Raw genomic sequence first — 21698 nt, 5'->3', positions numbered from 1 at the left:
TTAGAGGTTAACAGTTGTATATAATGTAATAAATAGCCTAATAAATGCAAAAAACTGTAGTTTTTGTCTGATATAACAATAAATACAACTTTATTAGCTATCAAGCTATGAAATATGTTTTGCGGCTCCAGACAAAAAACATTTGGGGAAAAAGGAGCAAAATGGCTTTTTTGGTCAAAAAGGTTGCAGACCCCTGTCTTAGGGGCAAGGCCACATGCCAGGGCACAAAGGCCATTGAGGGAGACATTTGGATTTGGAGCTTACAAATAAATAAATTCACTTTTTGATAAGAAAAACACACGAATGACATGCAAAACAAATCACTGTTTTAATATCAATAATGTCAAACATTATACCATCATATAGGCCTATGCCTCCTTAGTATTACCGCATATAAAATAAAATACTTTGAATAATGAGTGGTGTGTGTGTGTGTGTGTGTGTGTGTGTGTGTGTGTGTGTGTGTGTGTGTGTGTGTGTGTGTGTGTGTGTGTGTGTGTGTGTGTGTGTGTGTGTGTGTGTGTGTGTGTGTGTGTGTGTGTGTGTGTGTGTGTGTGTGTGTGTGTGTGTGTGTGTGTGTGTGTGTGTGTGTGGTAGAGTAGAGTGAGCGAGCGGTGATATGTGTTTTGAAGTGAACGAAGCAGCAGCAAAATAGGTCTGTCGAGTGTCTTCAAAGTTAGATCTGTAAAAAGACCTTAATAAATGCAACGGTCTCCCAAAGAAGAGCTCGCGTGTCTGCCTTAAGTGGGTAATTGAACCCGAAGTTTGTTGCTTCGGTCCTGGAAGACAGCAGAGAGTCATCCCCTGTTTTCCTCGACTACGGTCTGGGAGCCGACAGGAAGGTTTAACACAAGAATCCGTATTTTGTGTTTGTATAAAAAAGATGTAAGAGAGGTGTGTGTGTATGTGTGTGTGTAAACCAAAAATATTGTTTTAAACTGGAGAGATTAAAAAAAATGCACGAATAAATAAATGTTAATAGGTCAAATAAGATATGAATGAACAACAAAAATAAAATAAGTTACATTTATTTGTTATTGGCTGTGGTAGGTTATTGGTTATGTTCACATACTTATTTGATTAATAACATTTAAACCAATCTTTTTCATATGGGTGTTTAGAGTTGAACCCCCTAGATCTAGTAGTGATTCTGCTTAAAGTGCACCAGATTGAAGCATTTTACTTTAAAGGTCATATGTCATGGTCATTTCCACTGATCATAGTTCCATTGTTGAGGTATACTAAAATAGAAAAATACTGTGCAATTTTCCAAACTCACATTGGTTTCTCATACAGCATCTCTGTAAAGTATGTGTATTCAGCAGTATTCACTTCTCCACTAAACGGCTCACTGCAGCTCAAGAGAGTGCGCTTAAGACCTTCCTTTTTGATAAAGCTTATAGTTAGGGCTGATTAGATTCAGGCCCTAGTTTTGCTGATATAGGCTTAGTTTGTCGGGGGACATCTTACTTCTTCCTTCTCTCTGTCTATACCTGTGTACTCTCATGTTCCGATTAACCCAGCTTCCCCAAATTTCTTTCTTTTTGGTGTCTATATACGCCGGGATCCGGAGTCATGGATGATCCTGCGGTCCTGCGTCATGGATCGCGAGTCCTGGATCATAAGTCCTGGATGGATATCCTCGTGGATTCATCTTCCTATTATACACACATGCATTTCCAAACATTTGGACTACCTATGTTGCAAATGTATTATCTTTTCAATTTACACACGGCATCTATTGCACGTCTATCCGTCCTGGGAGAGGGATCCCTCCTCTGTTGCTCTCCCTGAGGTTTCTCCCATTTTCCCTTTAAACTGTGGGTTTTCTCTGGAAGTTTTTCCTTGTACGATGTGAGGGTCTAAGGACAGAGGGTGTCGTATTGTCATACTGATATTCTGTACAAACTGTGAAGTCCACTGAGACAAATGTAACATTTGTGATATTCGACTATATAAATAAACATTGATTGATTGATTGATAGAGCCGGCCCTGCCAATGCGACACACCGCCCGGCTAATTCAAGTCCGTCTGGTAGCCACAGCTCTCCAGGCTAAAATGCTGGTCACATCTTTATGTAAACGGCAATTTATCGAGCTCAGAAAAGTTATCGAGTCCATTTTTATTTATCGTACGATAAGTCAATTTATCGATTATCGCGACAGGCTTATTTGTGCGTGCGTGTGTGTGCGTGCGTGCGTGTGTGCGTGCGTGCGTGCGCGAGTCTCTTTAATCAACTCCTCACAGCTCTGGTCAGAAACTGGACAAAAGTTAAACATGTACAAACCACAGACTGTCATGGCGAATACAATCGCTGCTTTAATTCTGTCTTTAGGACGTTGTTGTTAGTTTGGACGGAGCAGCTACAGGTTAGTTTAGCCTGATTGATCCATTCAGAAAACAGACTTGGCAAAGCATTAATTCAAGTTTTTTACTAACCGGTATCAGTATGTAGTTACTTCAGCATCATTTTGAAACGTGTATTACAATTAAATCACTGTAAAATAGGTTAATTTTCTCGTAGTTGGTTTCCACCACAGTATTTAAATTGAAATAAGCCCCGCCCCCTCTCCAGCGCGTCCTGTTTGAATGACAGGAGACATCCGCAGTGAAACTCCAGCGGTTAGAGCGATGAGAATATTTGCATTGCGTCCGTTGTGAACGCAGCCTAATGCAGTTCAGAAAACACTGTTCTGACGCTTTTAAAGCAACTTCGCGATTTTAACAGTGTGAGGGGCACACAGGCCATGGTGGCCGTAGGACATACAATTATTTGTGGGGCTTAACGGCCAGACCGAGGGGCTACGACGGCCATCGCCATCATGGCCGCCGTGAAAATCCTACCCTGGTACCTAGTAAAAACAAAAATCTGAAAACCTGTTTTACCACTTATGGATATGGAAACTAAACTTCTAACCCATAATGCTCAGCCCTACTAATGGTTCATTTCATACGAACTCACCGAGGCATCCCGGGTTATGTTATACAGTATATTGTTCCATTTTTCACTGGACTTGGTTGACATTTCTACTAAACAGCAAAATAAACCTAGAAATACATTACAACATCACATTATAGGGTTGTTGCAGAATACTTGAAAGTGTTTAAATTATTAAAATAAATATTTGTTGTACTGTGTAGTATTTGTTTAGTTCGATTTCTCCTTAAAAAAAAGTGTTGGCCTTTCATATAAAAATACAACAGATCTCCCCTTATGTAGAACATAATATATAAGACTAGCCATATATTAAATATATATATATATTAGTATTTTCTAACACTTTATAGTGGCTGTTATCTGATATGACAAAAGAAAAAAGGAACATACTTGAGTTTCATGTGCAGGATCTCATCACTGGTCAGCACTTTCCTCTGGAAGATGGTTTTCTGATTATCAGTCATATGAGAGACCAGCGCTAAACACTGGGCTGTGTACCTGTGACACACAACAAGAAAACACAGTAAGTCTCATTTGTAAGGTAAACAAGCAGGAAGCAAAAGAAGGCCAAGATGTTGTAGAAAAGCTGTAGAAAGTTTGAGAGTTCTTGACATTATATGTGAGCTCAGTTCAGTTCGTGACTCCCAAACATTGTATAGCTGAACGATGATTCCTATCAATTTATTAAAGCATCAGAAAAGGGTGCTTCACGCTTGTTTAACCGCAGAAGAAGGAATTCTCATAACACGATGGAAACCCCCACATACTGTATTTATCAAGCAATGGATATCTTCCTTCCATGACCTACTGATCTCAGAGCTGTCAATCACTTCTGCTAACAATGCTAAAGGAGAAAACACTGGAGGCTATATAAAGAGCTGCTGATCTGGTGATTTCTCACACTCTACTGCACTGCTTATTTTTAAATTAATACTTGCAGCTTGTTAACTATACTGATGAATGTTACATACATTGTCTATAACTGTACTGTTACCATTCTTGGGCCAGGACTCTCTTGAAAAATACATTTGTTATCTCAATGAGACCTATCCTAGTTAAATAAAGGTACAATAAAAATAAAATAAAAAATGTTGCTTCAGAAACCTAACACTGCCAAATAAACTCAACAAGTCCAAATGAGCATTTCTAGTTTAAGCTAGTCTACTGTTTCAGAATAAAGCTTATGACGGTTGTAGAAGCCAACAAGAGTAACTTGGATTTTTTTAAATGATCCTGTGGTGTGTGCCATGACTGTGCGACATTGAGCTGGCATGAACAACGCCAGGACCTTCGAATGGAAAAAAGCTGCAGGAAATTCAGCCGTCAGCCAGTTTGTTATTTACAAATGTGTCAAAACGTCTTCTGTCAAATAGGCCAATTGTAGAAACCTGAACCATATTTGTGAAAAACAATGTGAAATCTTCATCATATAGGTGAATGATTACAAACTATCATTATTACTACAACATTATAACATTATTTGGAGAATAATAACACATAATGTTTTAGATTGACTCTGTTTAGCAAGTTCTAAGTTTCTGCAAGCTAACTAAGTGGATACTTTGGAAATGCCTCTTGTGGCCCCTGAAGACCCCCCAGGAACGGTACATACCCTCGCACCATGACATCACTGGTGAGCAGCTGGGACACACAGGGGCTCCAGTCCCACAGCATCCGGAACTTGGCACAGTCACTCTGGAGGAAGCGCAATGTGGCCCCCATGAGGTCCCGCAGCTTCATCCTCCGCGGGCCGTACTGAACAGCCGACGCCTCTTCACTGGTGAAGAAGAGCCTCTGAAACACTGGGGGGGCATTGTTGAAGTACCTGGCAGCAAACCTGATGGAGAACAGTGGATTACACAGGACAGGGGTTCAGCCTATTATCATGTAATCCAATGCCAGTATGTGTCTGTAGTAGGGATGGGAACGATTAATCGAATATTGGAAATTATTCAGGTATTCGAATATGAGAATATGAGTTATGAATATTTGTATTATAATTTTTTATATTTGAATTTCTTTTGGGAGGGGTGCCTAAGTTGATTCCATATTATCAAATGTAATAATTCAATGTGTACGACAGAGCCATAGCTAAGTGTGTTAGGTCTAAAGGTGTGTTTTGCTCCGCTCACCGGTCCCTCACAGCGGGCAGAGCTGCAGGTGCTGATCTCTCTCTCTCTCTCGCGTCCAGTTATACTTCACTCGCGTTTATGTCCAAATCCATCAGATCTAGCTAGTTCCAGCTAATGATATGGCTGCTGCCCCTCCCTACACGCAGACTCAAATCTCATTTTATGCCCAGATTCCAGCTGAGAGGGTCTTCTCTACAGCTGGCCTGATTGTGAACCGCCTCTCCCCTGAGTAGAAATTAGGGCTGTCCCAAATACCATTTTTCGGGCTCCGGATATTCGGTAGTAATCAGCAGCGAATATTCTAATATTCGGTGCGGAGAGATTTGTATTTTTTTTTTTATAATTTTTTTTTCCCCCAAAAATATTTTTTCATAACACGCTCCGAATCCGAGACACCTGACAACACGCTGTTAAACAGAAGCGCAGAAAGAGCATACTATTACGATTTATATTTATTTATTGTCTCAGTACTCGCAAACATTAAAACTAAATGTGTCCTCTGTAGGGTAACTGTAGGGTCTGCTGTATTGTTGAGGATGTTGATGGCTGGGATGCGTGGGGATGCACCTATGGACACAAGTTATTATTAGGCTGAGCTACTACATTTTATGCCATTGCCTTAGCCCCAGATGTTGCCACATAATACTATTATTTTCACTATAAGTATAACATTTAAAAAAAATAATATAAAAAAACGTTCATTTGGTTGCTTGCTTGTAACTATTTTCTAAGCAAAGTAAGTGCACGTTTTTATCATGTGTAACGTTACTGTTTAAACGGCGGATAAAGCAGCTTCATCATGGCTACTTGACAACAGCTAAGCTAAGCTAGGCTACTACTTACAGCATCCAGGTGACTTTTCAGAGTTGTTGTGCCACCGTGGTAGGCCAGTTTCTTATCGCATATATTTGGCACATATTCTTCTTACCGTCGTCCAATTTAAAATGGTCCCACACAGCTGAAGTCTTCGGCATTTTGTGGGTGAAACGAGGTGAAGCGAGGTGAAGCGTGCCATTTGCGTTTGTGACTGAGTGAACGCGATGTCAGGAGCACAGGCTGAGATTGTATATATTCGAATAGTCGAATATTTGGGTACAGCCCTAGTAGACATGCTCATATTCTTAAAGAAGAATGAGTATTGAATAGCTGCATGCTATGCATAGGCCCTGTTACGTTACCCTAACCCAGGGGTCTGCAACCTTTTTGACCAAAAGAGCCATTTTGCTCCTTTTTCCAAAACATTTGTTTGTCTGGAGCCGCAAAACATATTTCATAGCTTGATAGCTAATAAAGTTGTATTTATTGTTATATCAGACAAAAACAAAAAAAAATTGCATTTATTAGGCTATTTATTACATTATATAAAACTTTTAACCTCTAATAAGAAACAAAGAACTCCTATAAGGAGAATTAGAAATAATACACAGGCCTACTTTAAAATAAATTAAACACAGCACTTGAGGAGTCATCTGCACATTTGAAGGAAAAAAAAATATTATTAAAATGGGCCCACTTTGAAATAAATAAAACATATAGCTGCACCCTAAAAAGAGTTAAAGGTAGGTAAGAATGGAGAAACCAGCTCGAGTGCGCTAGAATTTGAAAATACACAACCGGAACAAATATGCCTCTTCCTTCAGACTTTCTCACAGAGTCCCTCCTCCAACACACACAAACGCACACATGACCAATGAGGGCACGAGATAAGTTTGTGCACAGATGGAAGGCTGACAGGCAGGTAGGCCATCCAATCATTTTAGCCCGGCCGGCTAAAATGATTGGTCGTGCTTTTTACAGCGCTACGGCTTCCACAGATTAATTTGTTTATGTATTTATTGTCAAAGCATTTAATATATTCATTGCTATCGGGACGTTAAGAGCATTTCCATGGAATATAAAAAAAAACTGTTTTCTGAAATAAATGACATACCCCATTGAATTATGACTGAAGATCGTCAGCTGTCTTCCTCTCCCGTGTTGTTCCTCGACACGTAAAGGCTGCAGCACCTTTGACAACTTCTCTCCACATATCAAACATACCGGTAAACCAGCATCGTTTGCTGTGAAAGCATATAACTCTGTCCGCACAGAATTAAATCCTGTGTTCCTCCGGTACTTTTCTTTGATTTATCCATAGTTCGCTCATCGAGCCGGGGGTCAGGTTATTCGCCTCCAAGAAAAGGCGCTCGCGCGGGACCGTAGCAGGATGTGACGCATATTTTAGTTGACCTAATTAAAACCGTTTTGTTTTTTATTTATGTGTCACAGTATCACCGCAAAATACAAGATATGAAACATCTCAACCATGCAACAAAATATAAATAGTCCTACAAATACTTTTATTTTATTTCCTTCTTATTTTTGTCTAAACTCAAGGGAGCCAGAGCAGAGGACTTAAAGGGCCGCATGCGGCCCGAGGGCCGCGGGTTGCCGACCCCTGCCCTAACCCGTTATGTTGTTCGTGTATGATCCCTCTTTCATTTAAAAACCAAGTTATGTTTTAAGCATGAAAGCTAAGGCCTATAGCTGGCAACTGTTCAAACTGTGATCACCAGTTCAATACATTTGATAAATTCGACTTGGTTTCTATACTTAATTGAACATGTATTTTATTTTTATTTTCAAACATAAAAAAAAGGGTTTTATTTTTCTTGTCAACATTTTACCCACATTTTTTTTTTTTTTTTGATAGGATATTTATATTTTGGTTAATCGGTTAACCGTTTCTTTGGGGGTCGAATATTCGAATATACATTTGCTTTCAAATTCCCATCCCTAGTCTGTAGTATGTTTCTATACATGTCTATAGCTTAGTAAGATCGTATATTGTAGAGCAGTGGTTCTCAACTGGTGGGTCGCGAATCAAAAGTGGGTCCCGTTTCGAGTGGGTCGCAGATGTGTGAGTGAAGAAAAAGAAATTCAAAAAAGTCCAACTTTTATTTTGAAGGCCCAATTTTCTAACGCTGTGCATGCAGTAGGTGTTGGACTGAAAGTACCGGAGACCATAAACGGTTTTTAAACGGCATCTTCTCAATAAAACATCTTTGGTGATGTTTTTTCGAGTCTTCTGGCCAATCAGAATCAAGATTGTTGCCGGAAGTCCCCACGGAGAATAACTTTGCGGTAGAACTATTCTTTATACATCCATGGGTACAACTTCAGATAAAAATGGTGTCGGCGTTCTGGCGATTTACTCGGAAGGCTTCAGTAGAAGCTGCTGGGAGTCCCAGCAGCTTCTACTGAAGCCAGTCCCCAACTCCGGGGACTTCCGGCTGGGGACTTCGGGTGGCAGTATACGCCGTGAAGTTGTTTGCGAAGAAGAAGAAGAAGAAGAAGAAGAAGAGACGTCAACGGCTTCATTTGCGTAATCTTCCAGGTGTGAACGCGATCTGCTCTTTAGTTCCATGGGGGAACTAAGTGCTCCCTAACTAAGTGCTGGGAACTAAGTACGGCAAAATACTTTGTGTGAAAGCGGCTAATGGGAGGTATCTACCCTTACCCACAATTTAAAGTAAGTCACACAGACTATCTCCTCTTTACTCTTCTTTCTGTGTGGAGCAGCAAGTTCAGCTGTCAGAACAAAGTGAAAAACAAACAATGGCATAAAATATTTGTAATATGTCGGGTAGTAATAGATTTTTTTATTTTCTTCTCAGAGTATACCAGAATGCGTAGTTTATGTTAGTATTTCTAAAAGTCTCCTGGGGAGAATCCCCCCGACATGTGTGCCTTTATTTGTTATGGTTCAGCTTTTTTAAAAGCATACTTTAGTTCTGTGAAGGGAACTAATGGATATATGCACTGTACTTCACTTTAATTCATATTGTATGCTGAAAAGCGTATATATTACAGCACGATTTTTTGTTGAATAGATTTGAGTGGTTCAACATTTTGGGTCGCGATTTATTGACAAAGGAAAAAGTGGGTCCCGAGGCCTGACCAGTTAAGAACCACTGCTATAGTGTATTCAGTGTATTCAATATTTTCTTTATATTGTGTATTATTTAGATACTACATACTGAATTCGTATACACTTGCTGCTAATGTAATGTTTATTTGTTATTATATTTGTATCTTATTGTATCTTCTAAATATGTTTAACAACATTTCTGCTGTGACAAAATGATTTCCCAATTTTGGGATAAATATAGTCCAGTACAGCGCTGGAGTCAGGGCATGGTTAGCCTAGCTTAGCATAACAGTCTAAACAGCTGCATGGCTCTGCAAAAACTTAAAATTCTAAAAAAATGTTCACCTTATTTCTTAATCTTGATGCTCTGTGATATAAACTACTTATGATACCTTGCTGTTGTTTTTTAGTTTTTTTTTTTTTTAAATCAGGCTATGTAACTTTTTAAGACAAAATTCAAGCACTTAAACATATTTTTATGAGTACCGTATATTCAAATGCAAGTATATTCCTAATCTTGAAAACATAACAGTTTAAATGTAGCATTTTACAAACTTAAGCCCTGAAAATGTGTATTGTGATAGCACGTTGAATATGATTCTGTTTACTTAAAGGCAAATAGAAACATGGGAGAAGTGGTGGTAGTGATGGGTGTCAATCAGGGCCCTCATCTAATTTCACCCAATGGGCCCCATACTGATTAAACCCAGCAATGTGTCCAGCTGCAGCACCCGGAGTATCTTTGGGTGCTCTGCTGAATAGAAGGGACATTTCTGAAGTTCACCAAAGAAAATAGGAGTGTGTTACTTACGCCTGAGCATCAGGACTGATGCCGAGCAGTTTGCTGAGGGCCACACACAGGCGCTCGTGGAGGTCATGGCTGATCCGGCCCCCAGCTCTGACCCTCTCTGCGTTTCGCTCCAAAAGGTCCAACACCAGGGGCCTCAGATGTCGAGCAATCAGTAAAGTATAGTCCTTCTCCAGCAGCAGCTGAGACACACAGTCCAGAATACACTGCCTGTCCTGTTGGCTCCATATCTGAGGAGAGATCACAGAGGAAAGGTCCACATTGACACATATTGATTGGTTGAAATAAACACATACATCAATATGTCTACTAAGCATTTTAATAATGGGTATTATTATGGCAGCAGAATGCTTTCAATGACACAACACACTAATATGAAGCACGGTGAGTGACCACTGACATGTGAAGGCAAGGTAGCTGCACGCACGCACGTTTTGAGTCAAATTAAAACACTCTGACACACAGTTTTGTTTAATACACACTAGAAATGAACCCATCTTACCTGTTTTGATAGATATTGGGACAGTTCGTTGTGACTTTTGTCAACATGTCTGGATATGGTACCCAGTGATGGCAGGCTCAGTTCTAAATTCTCCATCGTATCATTTGTCGCCTCGTGAGGTTCGCTCTGCTACGGAAACAAGCTCGCCTGGTCTACGATTATATGTATATTGATTTACTCTTATTAAAACAAACTGTGTGATAATTACGCGCTTGTCTGTCTCGGGCTGTTTCACAACACATGCACGTTCCGTCACTGGTGTTAAATCCTGTCCACATGTGAGTGAATTGCAATTCCTTCCGGGTTACGTCCATCGTCAAGAGTTAACCACGCCCACTTCCGTATCAACGTAGCTATGCGCTACTGCGTCATGGATGTATAAAGATAATTTGCCGTCCCCATAGCAACACATCCGGGTATTTCATCATGTAAACAGAAATGTATTTACTTTTTAACCCTCCGGTATCATTCGATTGGACAACGCAAATTAGTCATTCGAGACAAAAATGTCCACTGCAAAATACTTTGATAAAAACATTATATTAAAAGGTTTTTTTCACAACTTTTTGGGTTCAATCTTTAAAGCAACTTCCGCCCTAATAGAAAATACCAAAAATGTAATCATTTTCAGGATTTTAACCCTTTAAATGCCATTTTGAATACATGAAACCGCTGTTTTTTTTCATGATGAAAACAGAGAAAATTAGTTATTTTCCAAAAAATACATATCTGGTGACTGGCTCTTTTTTTTATAACAGTCTTGGATATGTCCAAGATTAGCAGCTAAATTGATTTTTTTGCATCATTAGTTTTTGCACAAAATCAGATTGAACAAAAAAGTCAAACATTAGTCATTCGGGACAAAAAGGTCCACTTCCAAAAACTGCTCTAAAATGACAACAGATTAATATTTTTTTTAACTTTTTGGGGTTAAATCTTTCAATCAACTTCAGTCCTGATAAAAAATACCAAATGTTAACTTATTTTCAGGATTTTAACCCTTAAACTGCCAGTTTGAAAACATGAATTTGCGTTTTCTATGAAAAACATGCACAAAAAGGCAGTTATTTTCCAAAATGAATGTTGGGGGGGGTCGGCTTTTTTTTTATCACAGTCTTGGATAGTTCAAATATTAGCAACAACATTTATTTTTGGTGGATTATTAGTCTTGCACAGAATCAGATTAAACAAAAATCTCACACATTAGCCACTCGCGGACAAAAATGTCCCATCCACTCCCATTATAACCACATCTTTTGATCTCTCCGCCATACCGGTATAAAATCATGCATTTTGTAATGTCAGGGTTTTATATCGGAGGTAAATAGTTCAATTTGTCCTTTTTACTGTATATGACCAGATGTGAAATGCTTGTCATTTCTTGGTTTCTTTGCCTGTTGTATAATGGGGCCCTGACAGCCATTGGAATAAATGTATGCAACTAATATGATGTAGGTGTGTTGGTATGGATGTGGAAGAGTGGTATCAGCTGAGGAATGTGTGTGTGTGTGTGTGTGTGTGTGTGTGTGTGTGTGTGTGTGTGTGTGTGTGTGTGTGTGTCTGTGTGTGTGTCTGTGTGTGTGTGTGTGTGTGTGTGTGTGTGTGTGTGTGTGTGTGTGTGTGTGTGTGTGTGTGTGTGTGTGTGTGTGTGTGTGTCTGGATGTACAGTGTATGTGTACAGAGACAACAATATACAGTAGATTTGGTTTACAGCAAGTCGCATTTTTCGAGTCATATCTTTCTTTCTTTCTCTCTCTCTTTTTCTCTCACTCCCTCATTCCCAAACTCATACACACTCTTACATATTAAACCTCCTTATACCTTGTATGTGTGTGAGTGATTGTGTGTTAGAATGAGACAGGACTAAGTGTGCTCTCATGGCGTTTTGTTTTTCATTTGTGCTGTTTCATGTGTCTTTGAGGTAAACAGTATGATCTGAACTTCAGCTGCAGGACTCATCCTCTAAAACAGAAACACCCTGAGAAGGTGAATCTGGTGTGGACCTGAACTGTGCTTGAAAGGAGTCAGCACAAAGATAAAACACTTTTTTGCCAAACATGAGAAGGAGAATCTGATATGGAGTCTGATCCTTCTTCGTCTGACCCTTCGCCTGAAAGTGGAAAGGACACAGAGGATCCCATCCCTTACCTGCGCTACATTCCTCTTCACTATCCCATCCGGAGGATCGTGTCCATCATGGCAGTGGGTGGACATCAAAACATTTTCAAATCTGGTTTCCCTCTCACGAGGAAACGCCGCGCTACACTCCTGCTGCCAGAGGTTTGGTTTCAGGGCCCACGCGTTATGCCATTACGAGAGGCATAAATAAGAATTCATGAAGTGGAATCCTTCTTTGATTTATTCTTTACCCCTGAGATCATCAGCAGTATTGTCGACATGACACACCTGCATGGGGGACGTTCGGTGGCAAACTGGAGGGATGTTGATGCCACAGATGTTTGAGCAAAACATTGGATAGGATAGTGCAGAGGAATGTAGCGCAGCTACGGGATGGGATCCTCTGTGTCCTCTCCACTTTCAGGGGAAGTGTCAGACGAAGAACGATCAGACTCCACCGCAAACATCTGATTTTTTCTCTAAGCATTGCTTCACGTGGCGTCGCAACAAATATTCTTGTTACTCCTGGGGCAATCTCTGGTGCTATCATCCCCTTTGTGGTGTGATTGAGGAGGAGATCACTAAGCACTTTAGTGAACATCAGGCTTTTTCCATCTAAAAGGTTTTGTAGTCCTTCATACATCTCAACCTCATCACCATCGTGTTGTTCCTCAGCAGCTCCTCTACAGCTCCTCAGCAAAGGACCTCATCGGTTTCTCTGTATCAACGTGGGATTCGGGGCAGAATTGTTCCTTCTTCTCTGCCCCCATCCGATAAATGAACTGTTTGGCAAACTGTTTGGCAAAAAAGTGTTTTATCCTTGTGCCGACTCCTTTCAAGCACAGTTCAGATCCACACCAGATTCTCCTTCTCAGGGTGTTTCTGTTTCAGAGGATGAGTCCTGCAGCTGAAGTTATGGGCTGCATGAGGCCTTTTGTCCCACAGAGAAGCTCCTCTTCATCTTATTGGTATTTGCGTATTACAGAAATGAAATGACCATCCAGCCAAACTACAGATATTTGAAGCTTTGGCTTTGCAGCCAGGTGTTTTTATTTACTTCAAGGAGTGTATGTATCGCTGTGTATGTCTGTTTGACACTATCAAAGGACTTTGAAGTTCCAAAGAATTCAAAACATCTAGGTCAAGCTGGGTCAAGATCATAAATCTGTTTAGCTCAAAGACACATGAAACAGCACAAATGAAAAACAAAACACCATGAGAGCACACTTAGTCCTGTCTCATTCTCACACACAATCACTCACACACATACAAGATATAAGGAGGTTTAATATGTAAGAGTGTGTATGAGTTTGGGAATGAGGGAGTGAGAGAAAAATAGAGAGAGAAAGAAGGAAAGATATGAGGCGAAAACTGTGACTTGCTGTAAACCGAATCTACTGTATATTGTTGTCTCTGTACACACACACTGTACATCCAGACACACACACACAAATACACACATTTCTCAGCTGATACCACTCTTCCACATCCATACCAACACACCTACATCATATTAGTTGCATACATGTATTCCAATGGCTGTCAGGGCCCCATTATACAACAGGCAGAGAAACCAAGAAATGACAAGCATGTAATTCAATGGTAAAATGTCACATCTGGTGATATAGAGTAAAAAGGACAAATTAAACAATTTTCCTCCAATATAGAACCCTGACATTACAAAATGCATGATTTTATACCGGTATGGCGGAGAGATCAAAATATGTGGTTATAATGGGAGTGGATGGGACATTTTTGTCCGCGAGTGGCTAATGTGTGAGTTTTTTGTTTAATCTGATTCTGTGCAAAAACTAATAATCCACCAAAATAAATGTTGTTGTTAATTTTTGACATATCCAAGACTGTGATAAAAAAAAAGCTGACCCCCCCAACATTCATTATATGGAAATAACTGCCTTTTTGTGCATGTTTTTCATAGAAAACTCAAATTCATGTTTTCAAACTGGAAGTTCAAGGGTTAAAATCCCGAACATAAGTTAACATTTGGTATTTTTGATCAGGACTGAAGTTCTTTGAAAGATTTAACCCCAAAAAGTTTTTTAAAATAGTAATCTGTTGTGATTTTAGAGCAGTTTTTGGAAGTGGACATTTTTGTCCCGAATGACTAATGTGTGAGTTTTTTGTTTAATCTGATTTTGTGCAAAAACTAATAATTAACCAAAATCAATGTTGTTGCTAATCTTTGACATATTCAAGACTGTGATAAAAAAAAGCCGATCCCCCAACATTTATTATATGGAAAATAACTGCCTTTTTGTGCATGTTTTTCATAGAAAACGCAAATTCATGTTTTCAAACTGGCAGTTTAAGGGTTAAAATCCTGAACATAATTTAACATTTGGTATTTTTGATCAGGACTGAAGTTGATTGAAAGATTTAACTCCAAAAAGTTTAAAAAATATTAATCTGTTGTCATTTTAGAGCAGTTTTTGGAAGTGGACATTTTGGTCCCGAATGACTAATGTGTGATTTATTTGTTCAATCTGATTTTGTGCAAAAACTAATAATGCAAAAAAATCAATTTTGCTGCTAATCTTTGACATATCCAAGACTTTTATAAAAAAAAAGGGGCCAGTCACCAGATATGTATTTTTTGGAAAATAACTAATTTTCTCTGTTTTCATCATGAAAAAAAACAGCGGTTTCATGTATTCAAAATGGTATTTACAGGGTTAAAATCCTGAAAATGATTACATTTTTGGTATTTTCTATTAGGGCAGAAGTTGCTTCAAAGATTGAACCCAAAATAATTGTGAAAAAAACCTTTTAATATAATGTTTTTATCAAAGTATTTTGCAGTGGAAATATTTGTCTCGAATGGCTAATTTGCGTAGTCGATTTGTTACACAGTTAATTAAAGAACGATTTGAAAAATTGAAATTGGAATTCCAAATTAGATCGAGAAAATAGCCTTGTTACAAAAGATCAAGCCATTTGCACCAACACAACCAAAGTTATTTAAAAATGAAAAGTGAAAAATGACCCATATGGAAAAAAACATCCACAGTGATACCGGAGGGTTCGTTTGAAACTATTTTCCATGATTTTTTTATTTAATCTTCATGACGGGTGTTAAAGTATAATACCAGTGTTTGGCTCAGAATACCAAACAGATCATTGTAGCATTCCATAATCCCCTCTGTTTCAGCCCTGTTTCCAAAGTGCTGATTCTCTGTCTGTTACTTTAGATAAAAATAAGGAGTCCCTCCCTAAGCCCCTCTGAGAGAGATTTGGTTAAAAAGAACACAATAGTGCTCTAGGAGGAGATTCAGGTGATAAGGTGGGGGGGGGGGTTACCTTTGTTGGTTAATGGCAGGCCTCTCTGAAGAACCAGCACCTTACCGCGGTAGAGAGGTTTGTGTGCCCTGATGAACCTGGGGGCTGTGTTGTCTGGAACCTTGTGTTCCTGGTAGGGTCTCCCATGGCAAATTGGTCTCAGGCAAGGGGCCAGACTAAGATTGGTTCAAAAGACCTCATGAAAGACGACACACGAAGTGAGGATACCCGGCCCGGAGGAAGCCCGGGGTCCCTTTCTGGAGCCAGGCCCAGAAGGAGGACTCCTCGGCGAGCGTCTGGTGGCCGGGCTTGCCACGGAGCCCGGCCGGGCACAGCCCGAAAAGGCAATGTGGGCAACACCTCCGCTTCTCCGTCTCGCGGGCCCACCAACTACGTGAAACAGCGATGGGGTCGGGTGCGCTGCCAGAAGGGTGGCAGTGAAAGCAGAGGTTCTCGACGGACCAGACCCGGGCGACAGAAGCTGGCTTTGGGGACGTGGAACGTCACCTCTCTGCGGGGGAAGGAGCCGGAGCTTGTGCGGGAGGTGGAGCGTTACCAGTTGGATCTGGTTGGGCTCACCTCTACGCACAGCGTCGGCTCTGGAACCTTACTTCTGGATAGGGGTTGGACTCTATTCTTCTCCGGAGTTGCTCAAGGTGTGAGGCGCCGGGCGGGTGTGGGGATACTCACAAGTCCCCGGTTGGGTGCTTCGTTGTTGGAGTTTACTTCGTTGTTGGAGTTTACCCCAGTGGACGAGAGGGTCGCCTCCGGGTTATGGGGGGGAAAACTCTGACTGTTGTGTGTGCTTATGCACCAAACAGCAGTTCACAGTATACGGCCTTCTTGGAGACCCTGGAAAGAGTCCTGTATGGGGCTCCTGAAGGGGACTCTTTAATCTTGCTGGGAGACTTCAACGCACATGTGGGCAATGATGGAGACACTTGGAGGGGTGTGATTGGGAGGAACGGCCCCCCTGATCTGAACCGGAGTGGTGGTTTGTTCCTGGACTTCTGTGCTAGTCATGGATTGGCCATAACAAACACCATGTTCGAACATAAGGATGCTCATAAGTGTACGTGGTACCAGAGCACCCTAGGCAGAAGGTCCATGATCGATTTCGTTATCGTATCATCCGACCTGAGGCCGTATGTTTTGGACACTCGGGTAAAGAGAGGGGCGGAGTTGTCAACGGATCACCATCTGGTGGTGAGTTGGGTCGAGTGGCGGGGGAAGCCTCTGGATAGACCTGGTAAGCCCAAACGTGTAGTTCGGGTGAACTAGGAACGTCTGGAGGAGGCCCAATTTCAGGAGGCCTTCAACTCACACCTCCGGCGGAGCTTTTCGGGCATTCCTGTGGAGGTTGGGGACATTGAACCAGAGTGGTCGGTGTTCAAAGCCTCTATTGCCGAAGCCGCGGCAGGGAGCTGTGGTCTCAAGGTCTTAGGTGCCTCAAGGGGCGGTAACCCTCGAACCTCCTAGTGGACACCGGTGGTCAGGGAAGCCGTCCGACTGAAGAAGGAGACCTTCAGGGATTTGTTATCCCGGGGGACTCCCGAGGGAGCTGCAAGGTACCAACAGGCCCGAAGGGCAGCAGCCTCAGCCGTGGCCGAGGCAAAGCAGCGGGTGTGGGAGAAGTTCGGAGAAGACATGGAAAAGGACATTCGGGCGGCACCAAAGTTGTTCTGGAAAACTGTCCGACACCTCAGGAGGGGGAAGCAGGGAACCATCCAAGCTGTACAGTAAGGATGGGACGTTGTTGACCTCAACTGATGGAGTGTTAGGGCGTTGGAAGGAACACTTTGAGGAACTCCTGAACCCGACAACTCCGCCCTCTATGTTAGAGGCAGAGCTGGAGTATGACGGGGGATCAACACCAATCTTCCGGGGGGAGGTCACTGAGGTCGTCAAACGACTCCACAGTGGCAAAGCTCCGGGGGTAGATGAGATCCACCCAGAAATGCTGAAGGCTCTGGGTGTTGAGGGACTGTCATGGTTGACACGTCTCATTAACTATGCGTGGAAGTCGGAAACAGTACAGAAGGAGTGGCAGACCGGGGTGGTGGTTCCCCTTTTCAAAAAGGGGGATCAGAGGGTGTGTGCCAATTACAGAGGCATCACACTACTCAGCCTCCCCGGGAAAGTTTACTCTAAGGTACTCGAAAGGAGGGTCAGGCCGATTGTCGAACCTCAGATTGAGGAGGAACAATGCGGATTCTGTCCTGGTCGTGGAACGACGGATCAGCTATTTACTCTCGCAAGGATCCTGGAGGGGGCCTGGGAGTACGCTTATCCGGTCTACATGTGTTTTGTAGACTTGGAGAAGGCGTATGACTGAGTTCCCAGGGAGTTACTGTGGGAGGTGCTGCGGGAGTATGGGGTGAGGGGGTCTCTACTCAGGGCCATCCAATCTCTGTACTCCCAAAGCAAGAGCTATGTCCGGGTCCTCGGCAGTAAGTCGGACCCATTTCCGGTGAGGGTTGGCCTCCCCCAAGGCTGCACTTTGTCAGCGATCCTGTTTGTAATATACATGGATCGGATTTCGAGGCGTAGTCGTGGGGGAGGGGGTCTGCAGTTCGGTGGACTAAGGATTGCACCACTGCTTTTTGCAGATGATGTGGTTCTAATGGCTTCATCGGTCTGTGACCTTCAGCACTCACTGGATCGGTTAGCAACCGAGTGTGAAGTGGCTGGGATGAGGATCAGCACCTCCAAATCTGAGGCCATGGTTCTCAGCAGGAAACCGATGGACTGTCCACTCCAAGTAGGGAATGAGTCTTTACCCCAAGCGAAGGAGTTCAAGTATCTCTGGGTCTTGTTCTCGAGTGAGGGAACAATGGAGCGTGAGATGGGCCGGAGAATCGGAGCAGCGGGAGCGGTACTGCAGTCGCTTTACCGCACCGTTGTGACGAAAAGAGAGCTGAGCCAGAAGGCAAAGCTCTCTGTCTACCGGGCCATTTTCGTTCCTACCCTCACCTATGGTCATGAAGGATGGGTCATGACCGAAAGAACGAGATTGCGGATACAAGCGGCCGAGATGGGTTTTCTCCGCAGGGTGGCTGGTGTCTCCCTTAGGGATAAGGTGAGAAGTTCAGTCATCTGGGAGGGACTCGGAGTTGAACCGGTCCTCCTTCGCGTCGAAAGGAGCCAGTTGAGGTGGTTCGGGCACATAGTTAGGATTCCACCTGGGCGCCTCCCTAGGGAGGTGTTCCAGGCACGTCCAGCTGGGAAGAGACCAAGGGGTAAACCTAGGACCAGGTGGAGGGATTATATCTCTTCGCTGGCCTGGGAGCGCCTTGGGATCCCCCAGTCAGAGCTGGTTGATGTGGCCAGGGAAAAGAAAGTTTGGGGCTCTCTGCTGGAACTGCTACCCCCTTGACCCGACCACAGATAAGCGGGAGAAGATGGATGGGTGGATGGATGGTTAATGGCAGGGTTGCCAACTTTGGGTAGGCATACCTGGCTGGAGTGAGATTTTGATATCATGGATATTATGGATATTGATATTACACGTATGCGCACTAAAAGACTTCTATTTTGTCAGTCGCGACACCTTAGCATATATATATATATAGGATATTTATACAATATATACAAATACACAATATCGGACATAGACTATAAAGGGCACAATGTTTCATTCACTAATGAATGTCAAACACATGTTTGTTTCCACTGTTTTATTGTGCGCATATGTAGCAAGAATACACATAACCAATACATCGCCTGTGTTGCGATAAGCAATTAATTGACTTATCGTACGATAAATAAAAATGTCAAAAAACTCGATAACTTTTCTGACCTCGATAAAGTGCCATTTACATGCGTGTTTGTTTACATAAGGATGTGACTAGCAGTTTGAAAGGATGTACTTGAATTATTAGTGATACAGCATTCCCACTATCAGTTATGCTACGCACGAAATTCTTTATTATTCCGCCGGGTTATTTTGCGCCTCTTCTTCTCCCGCATTGAACATCGCAGAAACTCCGTTCGAACGTCAAAACGTTCAGCTCGGTCGGGAATTGATGGCTATTACTTTTATCATTCATAACTTTCATAATTCCAGAGATACATCCCATAATTCATCACATTTTTAACATGGAAGTCAATGGAGAAACTCTTCCGATTTCAACAATCTTCATGCAACTTCAACTGCTAACTTCTCCTTCTTCAACTGCTAACTGCTCCTTCATACTTTCACTCAGAAACCTCATTCCAACTTTAAAATGTTACACATCTTTCTGGTATTATTTGTGTAACACAACTTTTAAATCTGATTCTTACTTTTAGAGATATTAAACATTGTTCACACCTTGGTAAAGAGGCCTTCTTCAGATTTTAGAGTGTGTGATGTCACAGCTAGAGTGGAGGACAGATTTAATTTTGCCTTCATATTTTCTTTTAAACCTGCCATAATTCCCAAACCCTACATTCCTGAGACATCATTTTTCATGACAAACGTAGGAAAACATCTCGTGGCTTGAAAGATACAAAAAAATAAGCAAAGATAATTAAACAAAATGCCTCTTTAGGGCATGAGGTGACAAAAACTTTCAACATGTTAATCTGCCAAAAATGCCACATTATTAACCCGAAAGTACACAAAAAGCACACTTCAGATGCTCAAGTTCCTTGACATGCTTCACGTTTGAGATTTCACCGATATCTGTTACGGTTCTTCAACAAAACGTTCACATGTAACAGGTTTATCTCTCATTCAGAACAATGAAAATGCTCTCCTCTCACTGATCACCATGGAAAGCTTTGATCTCTGGACACGTCGTTAGCTCAAATATAAACACCTGTGTCATGGAACACGATGATGTCATAACTCCAATTGACATAATTAGAGAAGCAGACTAATGACGTGGTCACTGGAGTTTAACAGACTGTCTCAGCCTATTCTTTTCCGTCTGATGGAGACTTCATACTGACTTCAACATGTTCCATTATGTTTTATATTTTAGACATTATTGGTGACGTATGCTTTTAGTTCTAAAGTTTTCAGTTCAAATATTCTGCTGCTTTTTCATGCATTTAGACTTTTATTTTCTTGTTCTTATTTCACATTCAAGTCCCCTCTATTCATGAACCCTTTAAAGTACTAAACAACACCACTTATATACCACGTGCGACTGTTGCTGTGAGTTAATCTTTCAAATACAAGGCTGCTTGTTTGATTCAAGCTCTTGTAGTCAATATGTCCAGGTATTTATCCCTAACATTTTATCAGCTAACTAATGACACACACTCAGAGGATCTTTATAAACGTTTTAAGTATTGCACATCTTTAAACATGACCCTTATAAATCACTTTTAAAACCAGCGATGCACTACAGTGTCATCTTTTCTAAAATAGAAACTTCAATGTTCACATCTTTCTAAATGATTCTACTTTTCAATTACCTATAAATGATCCTAATAATAATAATCCCATTTTCAATCTTCCAACTGATCATATTTTTTGGTCAATTAATAAACCTGTTACAAATGTGTTGTTCAACAAATTTGAGCTTTTGCCACATTTATTTGATCACCATGGAAACCTTTGATCTCCGGACACGTCGATAGCTCAAATATAAACACCTGTGTCATGGAACACGATGATGTCATAACTCCAACTGACATGCGCAGAGCAGCAGACTTCAGATAATGGTTAGTGGTCCTGCCCTCAACAGCGCTACGTCAATGATTGGGTGTCATCATATGCCGTTTCCATGGAAACGCTTAATGGGTCAGGCCGGCTCTGGTGTTTCATGTATAGGCCTGTCACGATAATTAATTTTGTTGGATACATTTTCCCGGAAATTATTGCGATAAATTATAATATTGTCGGCACCGTTGTATGACCATTTTAGATCACTGACATAATGATAATATATAACTAGAAAATGCAATTCCTGAAGAAATTGCTAGTGGGAATGCTTTATGCTGAAAAGCTGACGTTAAACTGCTATGCTGAAATGTAATGTGTAAGAAGAAAGTGAAGAAT

General features: G+C 41.5%; 1 protein-coding gene across 1 annotated transcript in view; it reads right to left on the bottom strand.

The window, feature by feature from the left end:
• The window catches only part of mdn1 (midasin AAA ATPase 1), a 147876-nt gene extending 137296 nt beyond the window's left edge, over nucleotides 1-10580 (bottom strand). The window contains 4 exon segments of the mRNA XM_079643066.1: nucleotides 3330-3437; nucleotides 4552-4776; nucleotides 9793-10019; nucleotides 10292-10580. Coding sequence (XP_079499192.1) covers nucleotides 3330-3437; nucleotides 4552-4776; nucleotides 9793-10019; nucleotides 10292-10387 — 656 coding nt within the window. The 5' untranslated portion in view covers nucleotides 10388-10580.
• Between the last annotated feature and the right edge of the window lie 11118 nt (nucleotides 10581-21698).

The sequence above is a fragment of the Notothenia rossii genome, assembly GCF_949606895.1.
Source record: "Notothenia rossii genome assembly, chromosome: 8".
NCBI lineage: Eukaryota > Metazoa > Chordata > Actinopteri > Perciformes > Nototheniidae > Notothenia > Notothenia rossii.
The sequence above is the reverse complement of the archived record's forward strand: the minus strand, read 5'-3'. Positions and strand labels throughout refer to the sequence as shown.